We start from the raw sequence: 18,524 nt of genomic DNA, 5'->3' as shown, positions 1-18,524 counted from the left end.
AAGCCAAGTTCTAGCTAGTGGTCAGAGATTTTATGTGGGCTTGTTAATGTGCACAAATTGTTACTCTTAGAAATAATTTCTTGTTAACTAACAAAATATTATCACTAATTAATTCAATTAAAGGTGACAATCAAGCGACTATTAATTACAGGCAAAAAAATCCTAGTGTATGAGTTGGGTCAACATGAAAGACAATTTTTTTTTTAATAAAAAGAGAACAAGCTTAGACTAATACTCTAATTCGGAGGCAAGCTTAAAACATCCTTTCGAATGATGAGAGACAAAACTATGATCGTGCAAGAACTTCATGAATATCAACAAGTAATACCCTTAAATCAACCCAAAATAGAAAACTTAAAATTCTAAAGACACCTGCCTACACAGCACAATCTAGCACGTGGATGCGGACGCCCCCTCTCTTGAAAGATTGGTAGAGCTTGAAAAAGATTGAGTTTTTTGGGCTAGATTATTATTTTTCCAACAAGTACACACAGACAAACCCTACCATTATCATAAATCTCATGTGGTACAATCAAACCCTTATCAATCTAATTAAAAATGTTAAGATCAATTTTCTTTTTTATATACAAAATTTACCCTTTTGGGTTGTACCGTTACATGATACAAAGGTTATACACAAATTAGAGGTGATCAAATAACGACCGGTCGAGAGTAAGGTTGGCCGCTGCAAAAAAAAAACGTGTCCACTCGACAAAATCAAGTCAAATTTCCGACTAATTTTCCGTGCTCAAAGCTCGATTTTTCTAGCAAAAACAATAGATTTTTCATAATAAAATCAAATCGAGCTAAATTTAAAATTAAAAACTTATTTTAAGATTGTCTAAAAAAAAAGCATCTCAAAAAAAATTGAACCGGACTTGAAACCGAGCCCAAAAAATCTACCCAAGACGGGATATTTATCAGGCCGGGTTAACTTTGATCACCTCTAGCTCTAAAATCTTCCTCCAACCTCCAAAAAGTATACAAAATGAAACAACAACACACGTAGTAGCACCTCGTTTGTCGTATGCATGCATGGTGACACCTATGCATGCATAAATCATTCATCTCATCATCCCTTCAGATTTACACAACTCATATATACTTTCAAGTAAAAACCCATACTAAATTCCAAAACAGCAACCAGCTTATCGTGAAGAAAGCCAAAGAATAATAAAACTGTAAAATCTTTCACAAAAGAAAAATGTCTGGAAATTACAGAGAAAACAACAACAACAATAGTTACACTAGTATTGACAAAAGAAGCCTCTTAAACCCAGAAATTGAAGACGAGAGCCCAATGTTTAGAAGAAGATCAAGAGCAGAAGAAGACGATGAAGAAAGAGGAAGATCAGCCCAAAATCAAGAGATTAGGCCCAAGCCCAAAAGCCCAACATGGAAGGGAGAGAATGCAAAGAGTATTGTGTATGGAGGTTTAGATGCTATTGTTACATGCTTTTCACTTATATCATCAATTTCATCAAGTGGTGGCAGAATGTCATCCGTTGATGTTCTTGTATTGGGATTTGCAAATCTAGTGGCTGATGGAATTTCCATGGGATTTGGAGATTATTTGAGTAGTTCTACTGAGAAAGAGATGGCTTTTAAAGAAAAAGATGTTACTCAATGGGAGGTTGATCATCATGGTACTTCACAGATTAGACAGTTGATGCAACGCTATCAGGAGCTTGGGATGGACCCACATGATGCGACTACGGTAATAATACTCCCTCCGTCTCTTAATAGACTTCTTGTTTCTTTTCTTTATCAATATTTTTTTAAATATGATAGTGAAAGACAGGAGACTAGAGTATTTACAAAAGGTCAAATGTATGTTTTGGAGACTTTGATATGTTTTGGAGACTTTGATAGTTTGTGGTGTTGGGACCAATTTGCGAAAAGTAAATTGGGAGAGCTTTCACAATTCACAATTTGAGAAGGAAGCAAATACTATCTTTTCATTATCTATGCATGCTCTTTTCTAATCCACAAATGCAAAATGTTTTAAAATAACACTCAACTATTCAAGTGCAATGAAAAGAATAGTACAGAGAGTGAGGAGTAATATAGTGGTTAGAACTTCTCTTCCGGTTCCAGGAGGTCCTGGATCAATTTTCACCCTTATAAGTTGAGATCCCTTTATTTCTCGAACTTGTCAAAGTTTTTTCCTTACCTTATTAAAGAAAACGAAAAGAACCATACAGCACATTGGTTAAAAATTACTACAATTATTAATACATGATAAAAAAGAATATGTAACCGGAATTTATCTAAGTTTTTCATCATGCATTCGTGTTGAATAAGTGTAACTAGGTTAAACATTAGATTTAAGAGTAGAAAATCTTGTGTTTCATCGTTTCTTCCCCTTTGTGAATTGTCACGTCCCTTTGGATTATGGAGAACAGAGAAAATAGGAGCTAGTTAGTAGTTACCAAGATGACTTTATAAACTAGCCTAATTAAATATGGTTTTAAGTTAACAAATTACTCCCTCCATTCCTGTAAGATCATTCCTCTTTTCGTTGTTTGGTTCATTTTTAGTAAAGGAAAGGAAAAGAAGAGAAAGGAAGGGAAGAGAAAAGAAAAGAATGGAAGGGAAAGTAAAAAAACCTTAACTTTCCATGTTTGGTATAAATTTTTTCTTACCTCCCAAATTCCCCCACTTTTGGGAGGAAAGGGAAGTGAAATTTTATTAAAAGAGTCTTTTTTTCCAATTCCTCCCATTTCCTTTCACTTAATTTTTTTTAATGAACCAAACATTGGAAAGTAACAAATTTCCTTCCAAATCTTTTTTACCAAACAAGCTGTAAGTGTGTTTCCAAGAGATTTTTCTCTTACTTTATTCCTTATTTGGATTTTTTTTTTCCTTTTTAACCTCTCATGTCCCTATCATATATTCATATGGTCTACCATTACATTATTAATTCAATTTTACTCCCTTTCTCTCTCTTACTCTAACCCCTTTTATTTGTTAATCTATCTTAACCACTTTCTCTCTCCTATTTTACCACCCCACACCCCACCCACATAGATCCTTCTTGGTATCTGTAGGAACAGTAACAAGGAAGATCTTTAGAAACCGAAGGAAGTACATAGAAAAAGTATTTATATTTTATGGGTATAGATCTCCATAAGAGCACTCCCAATGGTGACATAACTCATCACCAAAATCAAAAAATTTGGGCTGAACAAAAAAAACATGCATCCCATTGGTGATAGAAAACCCATCACCAAATGACATGTTTTGTCATCCATCACCATGTGAACAAATCCATCAGCAAATGAACCGTGTGAATGGAAGACAAAATGAGCTTAGTCACACACAACCAGCCAGTGGCAAGCTTCCACGTGGCTGCTGCTGTGTTCTTTTTGGGAAATTTCGTGGAAATTTCCACGAAATTTCCCAGAAAATTCGTATTTCAAAAAAAAAAAAAATACCAAAATTCAAATTTTTTTCCCCTCTATAAAATGATACCCATATTGATATATTTCAGAACAAAAAAAAACACTTCTCCTCCTCACCTTCTCTCTCTAAAAATATTTATACATCATTTTTCTCTATAATTTTTTACCTTCTCCTCCTCACTTAAAAAGAGGGAAAAAAATCATATTTTCTAATAAATATATTTACCTTCTTTTTTTTGTAATTAATTATTATTTTACTAATAATCCAATAATGATAATTAATTTTGGTAATTAATTATTTTTAAGTAATCATAAGATGATTCATTTTTATTTATAATATGTAATTATATATTTTATTGAAGTAGGAAAGACAAATAGGAGAGAGAAAGTTGAGGTGGGGTAGTGAAAAGTAGGAGAGATAAAGTGAAGTTTGATGGTTTTTTTGTTCATGAGTGGGGTGGAGGTGATACATTTGATCATAAAATGATCAAAACATGAGTAAGTAGGAAAATTTGGTGATCAAACCAATCACCATTGGGAATGCTCTAAGGGGTATTAGGTATCATTATGTCAATAATGCTGCTATTTTATTTACCTCCTGAGTCCTGATTTAAAACTTCTGCCTTGTATTATTATCAGGTGGCGGACATATTTGCAAAGTACAAAAACATTATGGTGGAAGAAAATATGATGGGTCAAAAAGGGTTATTACTACCAGATCAAGAGGAGAAGCCATGGAAGAGTGGGCTAGTTACTTTCATCTCCTTTCTACTCTTTGGATGTGCGCCACTTCTCTCATTCATCATCCTCATTCCGTTCACTGACGACGACACCATCAAATTCATCGGCGCTTGTATCCTCTCCGTTTTTGCACTCACCCTTCTCGGAGTCGCTAAGGCAAATATTTCTGGTGCAAGCTATACTCTCTCTGCACTCATGACTGTTTCAAATGGTGTCATTGCTGCTGCTGTTGCTTACTCTATTGGATGGAGTCTCAGAAATCTTGCTGGACTTGAAGAGCCGTAAATTTATACAGTGCACTTTCTTGACGCGATATATATATATATATATATATATATATATATAGAAATGAGTTCCTATGAGAATGCATACTTATGTGAGAAATGAGAATGAAGTTTATTCGATATAACTCTTATGTATAAGTGATGTAACTCTAACGAAAAAGTGATGTAACTCCAAAAAATGAATATAAGAAAAAAAAAAAGTTCAAAAAAAAAATTTTTTTTTTGGGCTCAAAATTTTTTAGGGAGGTATAACTCTAATGAACAAGTGTTGTAACTCTAATCCAATCGTGTGGTTGAGATTTATTCTCATTTCTCATGTAAGAATCATTCTCATGTGATCTCGCCCCTATATATATATATATATATATATATATATATATATATATATATTGAGGGGTTGTATTCTTATATTTGCAGTGATGAACATATACTTGGTATAGTAAAACTGCTAACTCAGGTAGCGGTCTTATCGACATCGAACCGTTTAACGTTCTTGTACGTCCCCGCCCTTCGAAACTTCGAGACATCAAGTGTATCGGCTAGCCTGAGGAACACTGTTCTGCATGAGTCTCAATTTTGGTTCTTTTGTAGTGTGAGACTAGTCTAGAATTCGTGCTTATGACTAGTTCTTATGTGGAGGGAAAGTGATGCCGCTAGTTATGGAGATTCTTACCCACATAAGGTTTTTGTATATTGCAGTATTATTATAACCTCTATCCAAGTTTCCGTAATCTAGTACCCTCTTTGTTTCAAAAATCAATTTTCTGAGCAAATCAATTTTCTGAGCTTTCTACTCCGTCAGTCGTCGAAGATGTTAACTAGCTTAGCTTACTTGGTCTTTGCATTTTAGATCTGGAGTGTTTTGTAATTCACTTTGCTTTATCCTGTGAGGTTTGAACTCATTGTCCTTTGCTAGTCTTTAGACCCCAAACCTTTTTCAAGCTTATTCGATCAGGTGGCACGTCCCCAAAACAATACAACATGTTTAAGTTGGCAGAAAATAATAGGCTATGTTCAATGTGGTAAAAACATACCGGCCAACTGGGCCAATGTGTGGGTTTACCGGCCAACTGGGCGGCAAACTTCAGCGAGTGAACATAGAACTAGGACCATATGGGCATAGGTATATCAAACTGATCGGAAGGTGGAAGCTATGTCTTAAAATGCTCACTTTCAGCTGGAGAGGTTCAAGATTTTATTCGTCTTGCAGTTGCTCTTCACTGCAGAGTGCAGAGTTTGACAGCTCTCTCAGTTTCTCTCCAATATCATGAAGATTATTGTTTCTTAACTGCAGAAGTTAGTGAGCTAACAACTACTTTTTCATTTCAACAAAGCCAATCATAAGGCTGAAATCAGATTTCAAGCCAAGTAATTTAATGAAAAATAAGGTGGGAGACTCGCGCTTGAAGAAAAAGCCAAGGGGAAATGAAGTTCTTTGGATATGAGCTCCTAGGTCTTCGAATTTAGATGCAACCAATGATCGGCTAAGTAAACTTTACATGATGGACATGTGGTTAATCGAAAAATGATCTTTGGCATTGAACTTGTTGAAGAAAAAGTGCACTACTAGCTTTGATCTGCACCTCAATGCAAAAAATTAAAAGAAAAAGAAAACTTACAGGATAAGATATAATGCAAGGACTTCTTTTGTTTCAAGTTGTGTGAATGAGGGAAGTTCTAGGCTTCTATCACCGTTCCTTCAAGCATAGTTGCAAAGCATGTTCGGCCTCACGTAGAAACAGACGAGTTAGTTGCTTTTGTCCACGTCGGTAGATTATACTCGCCCACCTGTTCTTGCTCATCACCTCATCATCAGGTGTAGATTCTGTTTTGTCCACACTGTGAATCCCAAGATGAGGAGAATTATTGAAGTATACCAGAAACGCAGCCAAGTCACCCATCAAAACAACATAAACACAAACTTCTACACAATATGCTTCTCTTCCATGGAGGAATAAAGTCATGAACCATGGGATATCAATTGAGATAAAGAGGAAAAACAAACCCAAGGATTTTATTGTTCATCCCTTCAGGAAAGTTAAGGGGAGAAGTAGAGATTGTTTCCTGAGCATGTAAGCTAAACTTCTATGAATATGTTGTACTTTCTAGGTAGTGACGGATCCAGGAATTGGACCACGTGGGTTCGAACTTGTTTAAACATAGAACCAAAATTAGTCTTGCACGCGAACCGCGCGGCAAAACTTCCCTATTAATACTTATATTTAAAGGCGTAAAAACACTTATACTGGTTTAGCTAATAAATTATTAATGCTATCAATAATTAACGACTCACCAACAATAAGGTTTTTGTAATATAGTTTGGGTAATAAATTACTAATGCTATCAATAATTGATTGCTTAAGCAAGTAAATTGGAAGAAAAGGGAATTTAAACCATATCCACTTCATATTAATATATTAGTACTTGGTGGGAGGGAATATTTGTGAAGTAGGAAAACAAGAAAATGGTGGATTAGAAGAAACAGGAAAAATAAAACCAAGAATAAAAACATAAGTTGTAGTATAATATTACTAAAAGTTAACATATGCTTGCTGGGATTCAATCCCGCGACCTGACCCAAGCCTTGAGTTTCACGCGAACTAACCGCTGAGCTATGCTGCATAACATTGTATGAAATTGGTGCTTTTATTTATTAACCTTTTTTCGTTTTCCTTTGAATTTCAGCTTTTCCAGTGGATCCTTGTGGGTTCAGCTTAACCCACTGAACCCATGGATCCGCCACTGTTTCTAGGCATGTGTTGCACAGGGAGAATAAAATTAGATATTACCCAAAGAAAGTCACAGAGATCTAACAAAATGGGGTTGTGCCTTAGGCAAAACTAGGATAAAGTTGAGCCAAAATATCCCGATTCAATATAAATTCATGAGGAAGCGATATCTCTTCAGGATCTACCCCACCATTTAGAAAAATCCAGGGTCAGACAGGGTCTTATGAATCTCCATTTAGGTTTCCACCCAATTCACCATTTCACCTTACGATGGCTAAAAGTTCTTTCTCCTTTGGACTTATGAGTCATGACCCCCATACCCTGCATCCTTTTTTCCCCTTTTTGTCTATGTTTCTAAGATATGTGTTTGCAAAATCTAACCATTGATTCAATTCACCACTAATTTGAGATTCCCTTGCTGCACTCTTTATCAAAGCTAACTATTTGGACATTCTCTTGATCCACCATCAGATATGAGACAATGTTGGAATTTTTAAGGCACACCAGAAAACTTATTGATACATCTAAGGGAATCGACAATGACTAAGCTTCTAGGAAAATAGTTGCACCAGGAGACTTAAATACAGAATGTTTTGCGCTTACATGGTGCACCAAGGGACATCGTGTCCGATAGAGATAGTAGATTCTTATCTAATTTTTGACAGAAGCTTGAAGAAGCCTTAGGGACACAGTTGAAAATGAGTATATCTTTCCATCCTGCTACTAATGGTCAGACAGAGCGCACAATCCAAACACTCGAGGACATGCTGAGGCCTTGAGGGCATGTGCCTTAGAATTTCAAGGCTCGTGGGAAGATAGACTGGACTTGATAGAATTCTCGTATAATAACAGCTATAATTCTTCAATAGGAATGGCCCCATATGAAGCCTTCTATGGCCGCAAGTGTCGTAGTCATCTTTAACTAATGCTTTTGTTATGTTTTCTTGATATTCATATATCTTGGTGTCCTAGAGCAAGACAGCATCATGAAATAAGTCAAAGTTAAACTCAATATTAGAGAGTGTTTCGTTGGGACTTTGGGAGGAAATAACTTCCCTAGAAAGAGGTTTTCCCATTTCTTTTGTTTGGTTAAAAGGATGATATATATTTTTCCTTCGGAAGGAACTTATTTTTTCCAAGGATGGAAAAGTAGAAAACATTTTCCTTTTGGAAGAAAAAATGACACATCTCCTCCCTATTCCTTAACCTCCTTGTTCTCTTATACCATCCATCCTTTTCCAACATTTTCTCATTTTTTTCCCTCTCTAACTTTAATTGTGAGCAACCAAACAAAGAAAAACAAATTTACAATTGAAATATTTTCCGTCATACCAAACAGAGCCTAATTCATAATTTGTTAAAATCCTACATAACTGTAAGCAACTAAAATTCCAAAGGAATTAGCTCGTGTAATTCTTTGACCAACTTAATTTCATGTGCTAGCATCAGTTGCCTGCCAAACCCACGGGCCACACTATTTTTATAAAGGATAAATTGAGTTACCTTATAGACAAGGCAGGGCTATCTCGGACACAATTCTTCTCAAGTAGCTTGGTATCATATTCTTCTGTACCTGAGCCCTCTTCAAGATCCATCAACCTAGAACAGTTATAATTTCAGAAAACACGTCAGAAATTGCAGTTCAGGTCTGCTCGATACCTGTTCATGAATAGCACTACACAACTTGTCAAAACTCAAATGATATTCTTAAGAGAATATAAGAGCCTATACAGCAAAGATCAGTACAACTTCATACAGCAGCAGGGATTAGCAGAACAGAAGAATATACTTTCATGGTATGTGGTACCTCAGGAGGAAGGGGAGAAATTGTTTTTGACCAGAATTTTTAAAGAACAAACGGATTTAGAACCTCCTCAAAAATATCAACAAAGGGACAAACGAGATATGAAAACTCTCAGAATAACACAGAGGACCTACGAAATCATGGGATCTTACTTCGTATTAAGCAGATCAACAAGAAGCTGCAAAGCTCCAGAATCACCGCATGCCTCCCATACAGCTGACCTAACTTCAGCATCTGATGGCTCTCGCTCCCCTTCATTTCCAACAAGCTACATATCAAATGAGAGGTTAACTGGTGATACTAATTAAATTAGCTTAATCGGAACGAAACTGTTACCATATATAGAACAAACAACAGTCGTCATCATCAGACTAGAAGTATCAATCAAGAAAACTAGTTAAAAATAAGTTGCAGACTTTTCCAGAAAACCTTTTTATTTTTTCAAACAACTGAGACTATTAGTAGCGTCACATACAGGAGATCATCTAGGAAACCGTCCTCATTGGACAGGTCATAGAGCAGGGTTTCATATTCTATAAATTCTGAAAGGCAGATGCCAGAAAGCGAGTGCACGCTTGAGAGCATACACACACAGAGAGACAGACACACAGAGAGAGAAGAGAGAAGGGGGGGGGGGGAAGAGGGTATAAAACCTGTTCCCCCAAATTTCTCGCTGAATAATGCAAGTGAGCACTCAAAACAAGAGCTGTCTACAGACTAATAAGACAAACAGCAAATGCCAAAGTATTGCGTTCATTATCATAGAAAGAATGGATGGAAAAGGGATTAGAGTATCCTCTCTTCTTTTGGAAGAAATATTTAATTACAGAAAAGAATGAGTATGCAAGAATCAACCTAAGGCTTTCCCATCCTTGCAGATCACTTACCACAGAAGAAAGAAGAAGAAAAGCGAGTTACACACCCGAATAACTGAATGGAAGGAGCACAATAATGGGATAAAATTAATACTTCCTCCGTTTTTTTTTTTTACTTGCAACACTTTTTTTTTCATCAACTCCAATGTAAAATTTGGGTAGGAGAGAGGTAGAGAAGAAAAAAAAAAAGAGGGACCCATGTGATTGGAGAGAGATAGAGAGAAAGGAAAAGCAAAAGTAGAAAGTGTTGCAAGTAAGTAATTATTTCCCTTTTAGGAAAGTATTGCAAGTAAAAAAAACGGAGGAAGTATACAAAAATGTATATGAGAAAGAAGGAATATTGTAAGTTATAGATGATACAGAGAGAACGCTAAGTATAGAGGCAGTACAAATATTGCCAGAAGAGAAGATTATAAGCATTCTACAAAAATATCTTGCTAGCATCTTCTATACTTGGGAGAGCTCTAATCCTCTGGAAAGGTTAAATGTTGTGATTGTTGGAATGATTTCAGTTAATAAAACTAATATCTTGCCTAGTATTTGTCTTTAGTAGTCTTCTATACACGCGATGCATGCATCGATTGTTTGCGTCTATTCTTCATAAATTTCATCAAAATATAATTATAGAAGTGTAATTTATAATTATTGTTATACAATATACTGTAATCTATAAAGTTTTTAGAAATTGAGATAAACGTTTAGATGTAAAGTTTTGTAGTCAAATTAAATTTGTAATTTTTTTTATTAACCATTTTTCTCATATGTCAAGTTACTTTGTTAATGCTTATTTAGTTTATTAGTGGAATTTTTTACCCATCTTTAAATTAGGAAAGGATATAATTTGTACAAAATCTGAATATCCAATTAAGTACATATATTTAGCTAAGGATAAAAAAGACATTTCATTAGGGACACCATAGCTCCCCCCTTGGCTTATATAATAGAGATTCTTACTTTGCCGATTGTTTTCCATCTGAGATTACCTGATTCCTAACAAACTAGTCATATTATGGGCCTGAGGCCAACATGCGTAAGTAAAAGAGAAGATCTTTGACACCAAAATAAATAAATTGTCAAACAATTGAGCTAAGCAAAGTGATTACAGCACTGCACCTCTTCAAGCAATGATTGAACCTTGAAAATCTCATTCTCCTGCATGGCTATAGTCCGCAAGGAAGTCAAAAGTTCAGGGAAAACAAGTTTTTTCACGTAAGAAGGGATTTTCCGCTGGCCACTCCAACTAAAATTGGTGGCTTTATCCATGGCATATTCCTTAATGTTCTTCCTTTCTGAGGATGAGGAGAAAAAACCATGATCCAGCAGACTTTTTGGTAGAAGACACCTTAATTCAGCCTTCTGTATGATCAAAGAATCATTAGCTACAGCACAGGGACATCAGTTAACATGTATTTATTTAAGAGGAAGCATCAAATCATGCATCTCAAAGAAAATAATGAACAAGAGACAACACTACGGAGAAGACAGAACTACTGACCTGTGCTTGAAGAAGTTGTTTTTTGGAGTCTGAAAATGGAACATTTTGAAGAGCCTCTGCTGGATAGTGCACCTGTATGTGCATTCAGCTTATAACTATGCTCTTATCATGATCAACTTGCAGGTGTAAGTAAGCTTAAACTCTAGCAGAAGATATAACTATGAAGGTGAATGTAAAATTACTTTAAAGAAGTTTAGAGCAGTTAGCAGACGCAAGAGTATAACATCAGCAAACCACATTACAAGACAGAATGTCAATTAAGTATATTACCATCAGATAATCATCTGAATTATCTTCAATAACAAATCCATAGAGGTAAAGCAGCTCCTGCATTATTATGTGCATGTCAGAAAACAGCAACCAATGTCACTGCTGAAACAAACCTATACTTTAATGCGCTAAACAGAATAAACGCCACATGAAATTCCTCCACTTTATCTTCTGATCTTTCGGAGATGGGGATACAACAACCTTGGTCTTGATTTTCCTAGATGACCAATAAGAACATTGTCCAATATACTGACTTTAACCTCGCAGAGATTCTACACTTGCATGATGATCAAACTAGAAAAGTTAACGGCTGCTTCCCTTTGCTACCAATGCACATGGAGCAAAATTATTATAGGAGTACATAGATAGAAAGAAGTACCTCATTCCCTTTGTTACCATAGCTGATGGTTATCTCTTTTTCAACTTCAAAAGGACCTTCATTTACTTTGCAAATGAAAGAGAAAGTGAACAAACATCAGAAATACAAACTAACCAAGTGCAAAGAGTGATAAAGGCATAATCATGAAATTATAAAAGCATAATGTTTGAAATTTTGAACTATGAGGGTAAAGGTTTTTGTAGATCATAATTAATAATGATTTACTAAAAATATGCTCTTGCAGTGGAAAAGAAGTCTACCAGAAAGAAGATACATTGAGAGGGGCACTCCGGAGGCAGACCCGGTGCTATCAACTTCCCATGTTGCTGCAGCTCTTAAAGCTGAATGACAAAATCACCAAGTCAGCTGTATTTGCAATCAAGGCCGTCAACTATTTAACTATCCAGTTATATATCCATTATATAAGATCTCTACTAGGACTTTCTTTTTAATCCATTAACTAGCACTAAATAATTTATCCAGGCATGCATAATTGTTTCAGGTTCCTCTCATTAGATTGTCCCTCTGACACCCAAGGTCCTAAATCATCAAATATTGCTCTTTACGCCCAAAATACAAGCACCTCAATACTTCCTGTGGTGTCTGTCTACTTTCTCTACTAATATCCTGAGCTGACAAATGAACAAAAAACAATAGTTCATCAAAGATCTTAAGTAGAAAGCACCAGTGAATCTTTTAGGCATTAACATCAACAGGAAACACCAGTACTAACTACTAAGTCAAAGAAAATCTGAAGTACTGAACTCCATAATCACTAATTATCATAGTTATTCCTAACTGGATGCTCAGACAGATTTACTGCGGTAATCAGTAATCTAACATCCAGCAATCTGCATTACCTGTTTAGTGCACACTATGATTAGGATTAAGGATGAAGCACTAACTACTCGTGATGACGTGATCACTCTCTACCAGTTAGCAACTATCTTCAAAATGATTGTGAAGGTTGACGTGAACCAAAGGGTAATAAAAATACCACTGTGGAAATGTCCCAACATAATTGAAAAACCAAAAGCAGTAAGAAGATGAAACGAAGAGTGTAGAAAAAAGAGAAATGAGAATGACTACCATGGTTGCAGAAGTCAATTCCTGGAACAAGTCCCTCAACCCACAGAGTCTCTCCTTCCTTTGAGCTCAAATTTACCCCATTAGTAACGTTATTGGCTCCAGGAACCTGTGATCCTGAAAGGAATCCATCATACAACCTCAGTACAAAAGTTCACTATTAAATAAAAGATCAAGTGAATTTAGAACTCAATAAGTGGCATGAGGTAAGATTACATGAAGTGTTGAACTCACAGTCAGATAAGGGAAACTGATTACTTGTCCCTTATTTACCTTCAGGAAATATGTAAGTTCGTGGAAGCGGAATGTTCAACGCACGAGTCCAGAAGACAGAATTAGCCCTGCATGTGTGATCCATATGTAACATGAACTACCTATCCAGGATATAGTGTGGACAGTGGAAAGTGGAAACCATCAACTTGGAATACTCAACATGAAACATCAGGAAAAAAGAAAAGAAAAAGGAGAACATTGTTGAAACGATAAGCTACCGTCAACAATTGCTCTGTCCCTGAATTCACATTGAAAAAATAAAGTTCATATTCCAACAATAAACATTAAAATAAGAAAATTTTTGTATATAAGATAGAAGTATTATTAGCATGTCATCAAAATTGATGCACTTTGAAGTTTGACCTTTAAGTCAAAGCATGGAGAAAGTTACCGATGAAAAAATACACATTTTTCTTAAGGGAAAAAAGAATACATGGTCGCATACCACAGAAAGTCTTCGAAAGTAACCTCCCTGGAAAAAAAGGCAGAAAAAACCACATATGAACAGCTATTCATAAATCAACACAGCTTAAAACAAAATACTATGATGAACAGTTATTTCATCTCGCACAAATTTTCCAAGTGCTATAAATTGTTTCCAATCCCAAAAGACAATAAGTTAATTGTCATCAAGTTGCAAACAACAATTCAACATATTGATTAGGTATTGTGATTTGTGAAAAAGCTACTAGTAAGAAACATCACAAACCATCTTCAGAAAAATCCACAGATTAACAACTGCACTAAATCATGAATATAGTCCTAGCTTTTTGCAGCTGACAAAGGACCACGAACAAGTCAAGCAATACCATTTTGCACACATTTTTGTAATTTGTTTGATGGATGACAGGATGATGTACATTTAACTGTTTTACAAAATGTACCTCCTGATGAGTGAGAACCAGAAGAGGACGACTGAAGAAATGGTACAGTATAAACCTAATCTTTTGCAACAAGAGTACAGCTATCCAGTTGCCTCAAACCCTCATGAGCTTCTTAGAGAAAAAATTACAGATATTTTCCCCTTATTCTATACACAAAACAGAAGATGTATGACAAACTTTGACATCATATCCATTAATCCAACTCAAATAATATACCAATAAGTGCTGCATAACTCTTTGGAAGATAACAGCCTCCCAGGAACATACAAACATCATATTTAGCTAATTCAACCTTCTCAAGTTGTCATATACTTCCTTCGTATCTCAATAAGTGTATCATAGAGAAAGTGGGGAAATGCCAAGAAATGTAGAGAGAGAAAATTGGGACTACAATAAAGTAAGGTAATTCAAGTGGTGAAACAAAAAAAAAAAATAACGGTCCCCTCTTGCTTTTTGGGGCATATTTGTAATAAGGCAAAAGCTAACGGACGCCCCAGGGCGCTAGATAAGAAATATATTGTTCTACTTAATCACTCATATATATATAAAGAGTAATGTTATATGTAGCCCTTAGGGCTATATATAAGCATTAAATGCATGTCTTAAAATGGAAATAATTCAATAATTCATAATAATATTTCACATCATTTGAGGTAATAAATGCTTGATCCAATTTTTTATTTCCATTTTAAGCACCTTATACATAGGCCATAGCCCTTATATCATTTCCCTTATATAAAATAATACAATAATGTATATTTCTAATAATGTTTTTCCCTTTCTTTTTTAAAAACATTAAATGCTTTGCATTGGAATTATATATTATTTTATTATTTTGTATAAATATGAGTAATTAAGTAGAACAATATATTTCTTATCTAGCACCCCGGGACGTCCGTTAGCGGGATCGTTGTAATAATACTGGACTTCTTTTACCATTTTAAGTTTGGTTGCATTTATTGTGATTGTTCCAAATAAGGAAAGTGATGCACATATTGAGTAATGGAGGAAGTAACAGACTAGCAACATCTAGATTTATGCAAGGTATGGTAGTCTTATATTTACTAGTGAAAAAAATACTGGCTCCGAGGTCAAAAACTTTGTTTACGAGTCACATTTCTTTTGCATCTCAAAAACATATAATAAACAAACCCACAAACCTTTCTGAGTCTCCATCCATAATTAGAAGTCTCTCTACCAGATCTTTCACTTTATCCTCAAAGACTGCTTGCAAACTCTTCTTCTGCAATACAGATCTCCGGTAAAAAAAAAGCATAAGAAGTGAAGCGCAAACATCCTAAGCACATTAAAGCTAGAAAGAAGTACACATGCTGAAGAATAAAATTTGCTAAACACAAAACTTGTAAATAGCCTAATTCATCTTCAAACCCAATAGAAGAATTTTCTAGGTCTTCACCATGTGTCATGACCCTATGAATTACAAAATCCGAGTAGCAAAATCCATCGCAGAAACAAAATACTTATGTCGTGACGAATTTATCTGAAATCTGACAATGAAAGACCACATGTTCTTACACCTAAATACCTAACCAAATTCCAAAATTTCTTATTGCATAATGGTGAGCAAGGTTATACATAAGAACTAAGGTAAAACAAATACAAGGAAGTGTATCTAATGCTAAATGGGATGGTTACTAAATCAAAGGACAATGATATAAGCCCTATATACATTGCTTAAAGGCAAGCCGTCTTTTCACAGCAACACAAATATATCTGGTGAGAATTCAGCAAAAAAATCAATTCAAGCAACTGCTACATATGCTTACTTGCAACGTGCTTGCCCGATAAAGAGTAGTTCCCTTCAATTCTTGAAACTCGTCATGAGTAAACCAAAGTGGACTTCCAAAGGAGTTAGGAATCATATCAAGGTACCTGCAACAAGGTGGCCAAACACACAAACAATTCAACTAGTTACCAATACCATGCTAACCAAAAATCAAACAATTATCATATCAATTCAGGGCTTAAACATACGGTTTCCACGACGATTTACTACGAAGACGCTCCATGGTCAAGAACAATATAATCAAAAACCTATCATCCACTTCACCTTCTTCCAGCATTGCTCTACATGGTGGTCCCAAGAGAGGATCTTCCAAAACTCTCATAGGAGTTATAGCCAAATCAAGTGGTGCAACCAGAAAAATTCCTAATTATAAGTTTAAACCATACATAACACAATTAACAATCTGATTAAGCAATCGAATTCCGTCATATAAACCAAAACTAATCATCAATTTATTTATGAATTCTCAAATAAGACGATGTTTCGCTATTTATGGTCGATTTTTGTTTACGCATGTTTCAAAGTGAAATGCGTTTTAGGAAATGAAATTAATCGAGCAAATGAGCAATTAAAACGAAAAAACTCACCATTAGAAGGAGTAGTTGTGGAAAATAGACCAAAACCTTTAGTGGAATCACAATATTTGATATCGCAACCACGTAACTCGACTCCATTGACCTGAAGCCATTGGAGGAATAACTCGAGTTTATTTTGTTCCTCAGTCGCCATTTACAGTTCAGAGGAGGTGTTCTTTTGAAGTTTCTAATTTTTTCCCGTTTTCCCCAAAAGAAAATTTGGCGTGCTCCCTCCTGTAAGAGCATTGCCACGGTTTTTTTTCATCAATTTGAGTCATAACCTTACTTAAAAAAAAAACATCCATTATTTTTTTGGTGATTGTATTTGGATGATATGACTTAAATCATGGTTGGTCATCTTATGACCTAAACCAACCATTTATATATGAGTTCACTCAAGGTACACCCGGGTGTACCATGAGCATGGTACACCCGGGTGTACCATGAGCATGGTACACCCGGGTGTACCATGAGCATGGTACACCCAGGGGCATTTTCGTTATTAATCAAAACTTCAGTGGCATTCTCGTAATTTCCGAGGCTTATCATCATCTTCCTCAACAGCAACAGAAGTTAAACTTTCCTCAGCATCTTTCATGGAATGATGACAGATCTTCCTTCATCTTTTGGAAAAGCATTTGCTTTGTGAAATTCAACGTCGGCGAAGCAGATTTCCACCGGAGATTCGATCTTCTTTCTCGCTCATTTCTTTCTCACTCTTCTTTCTCGCTGGAATCACGAAATCAAAACTTGGAAATTGAAACTTCAATTCCCAGATATGAGTACTTTGCATTTTATTCATTAGTTTTGTTTGTTGTTGTTTTGCTCGTTTTCTTCGATTTATTTTTGCTAGTTGTTCGGAGTGAAGACTTATGAAGTGGAGGAGAGAGAATCAACCACCATTGTTGAGGTGTTTGTTGATGGCAGATTATAATTGATGTGGGAGGAGAAGAGATAAAGTAGTTTGTTCATGGTGGTGGTGGTTTAGAGCAGTGCTCATTTGCATAATTTGTGCTCATTCAAGTTTGCTCATTTCTTAAATGAGTAGAAATGTTTACTTATTTGCTCATTTTGCTCATTTGCTCATTTTGCTCAATTGCTCGTTTGCTCATTTGCTCATTTTGCTCATTTGGAGAAAATAGTCTTGGGTGTACCATGAGCATGGTACACCCAGGTGTAGTATAAATATTCTCTTTATATAAATGTCGCAATGTGTCATAAAGGTTGATTTTATAAGGATAAATTTCATAGAACTACCTTTTATAATTAAAAAAAATTCAAAAAACTACCTTATAATTATTTTTTTTTCAAAAAACTACCTTATAAAACAAAACCCGTTTCAAACGACCACCAATTGACAACACCTGTTAATTTTGACCGTTAGCCCATCCTTTGACCATCACATATTGGTCACGTGAATAACTTTAAAATTACAAATTTTAAAAAAATAAAAATTTCTCAATGGTCCTATCTTTTTGAGATCCATAAATAGACATCCATTTAACTATATTTGAACACACTTATGAGATTAATTATTATCTCTCTACATTGTACGCAAATGAATAATTATTTCTGAAAGTTTTTATTATTGAAGAACTTTTTTAATCAAAATTAATTACTACGAAATGAATTAATTTAGAGTCGTTAATATATAAAATAATTTATTTATAATCTTGTATGATATTATTAATATCAAAAGGGAAAAATCACATTTGATGAAAGAGAGAGAGAGTAGGATGGAGTATAGTAAGAAATGGGATAAAGAAAGATGGTGTTCTTTTTTTGTGTGTCATGAGTGGGGTGCATTTAACAAAATGGGTTATAATCCATGACAAACTTTTTTAAGATGAGAGATAAAGTTGATGAGAGAGGGGGATAACATGTTTTTGTGGAGCATGAGTGGTCATGCTCTAAGCAT

The 18,524-nt window shown here is 35.2% G+C and overlaps 2 protein-coding genes across 10 annotated transcripts; one reads left to right on the top strand and one right to left on the bottom strand.

Moving 5' to 3' along the window:
• Positions 1-437: 437 nt before the first annotated feature.
• On the bottom strand, positions 438-16,860 carry LOC104905487 (ribulose-1,5 bisphosphate carboxylase/oxygenase large subunit N-methyltransferase, chloroplastic). Of its 9 annotated transcripts, none has more exons than XM_057394264.1 (16): positions 16,619-16,859; positions 16,220-16,394; positions 16,012-16,117; positions 15,385-15,467; positions 13,774-13,812; positions 13,341-13,408; positions 13,071-13,184; positions 12,242-12,322; positions 11,982-12,046; positions 11,603-11,659; positions 11,333-11,404; positions 10,951-11,193; positions 9,115-9,230; positions 8,662-8,757; positions 6,049-6,268; positions 438-764 (listed from the first exon to the last, which is right to left on the bottom strand). In XM_057394264.1, exons 1-15 carry the CDS (start codon positions 16,758-16,760, stop codon positions 6,118-6,120), a joined length of 1,608 nt encoding a protein of 535 aa, XP_057250247.1. In that variant the 5' UTR covers positions 16,761-16,859; the 3' UTR covers positions 438-764; positions 6,049-6,117. The 9 variants fall into 9 exon arrangements, with proteins under 9 accessions (XP_057250247.1, XP_057250246.1, XP_057250243.1 ...); XM_057394263.1 differs by having other exon boundaries at positions 438-685; XM_057394260.1 differs by lacking the exon at positions 438-764 and adding an exon at positions 1,155-4,501.
• Positions 1,205-5,185, top strand: LOC104905488 (protein CCC1). Its single transcript, XM_010694053.4, has 2 exons — positions 1,205-1,717; positions 4,044-5,185. Exons 1-2 carry the CDS (start codon positions 1,205-1,207, stop codon positions 4,428-4,430), a joined length of 900 nt encoding a protein of 299 aa, XP_010692355.2. The 3' UTR covers positions 4,431-5,185.
• Positions 16,861-18,524: the final 1,664 nt, after the last annotated feature.

The sequence above is a fragment of the Beta vulgaris genome, chromosome 1 (assembly GCF_026745355.1).
Source record: "Beta vulgaris subsp. vulgaris cultivar EL10 chromosome 1, EL10.2, whole genome shotgun sequence".
NCBI lineage: Eukaryota > Viridiplantae > Streptophyta > Magnoliopsida > Caryophyllales > Amaranthaceae > Beta > Beta vulgaris.
The sequence above is the reverse complement of the archived record's forward strand: the minus strand, read 5'-3'. Positions and strand labels throughout refer to the sequence as shown.

What these genes read in the sequence shown, in the direction of transcription:
- LOC104905487 (XM_057394264.1), bottom strand. Translation starts at nt 16,760, where the DNA reads ATGGCGACTGAGGAACAAAATAAACTCGAGTTATTCCTCCAATGGCTT. An exon ending in CACAACTACTCCTTCTAATG is followed by an intron (nt 16,395 to 16,618) that starts GTGAGTTTTTTC and finishes ACTTATAATTAG; the next exon opens with GAATTTTTCTGGTTGCACCA. An exon ending in ATGGATGGAGACTCAGAAAG is followed by an intron (nt 13,813 to 15,384) that starts GTTTGTGGGTTT and finishes CTTTTTTTCCAG; the next exon opens with GGAGGTTACTTTCGAAGACT.
- LOC104905488 (XM_010694053.4), top strand. Translation starts at nt 1,205, where the DNA reads ATGTCTGGAAATTACAGAGAAAACAACAACAACAATAGTTACACTAGT. An exon ending in ACCCACATGATGCGACTACG is followed by an intron (nt 1,718 to 4,043) that starts GTAATAATACTC and finishes TATTATTATCAG; the next exon opens with GTGGCGGACATATTTGCAAA.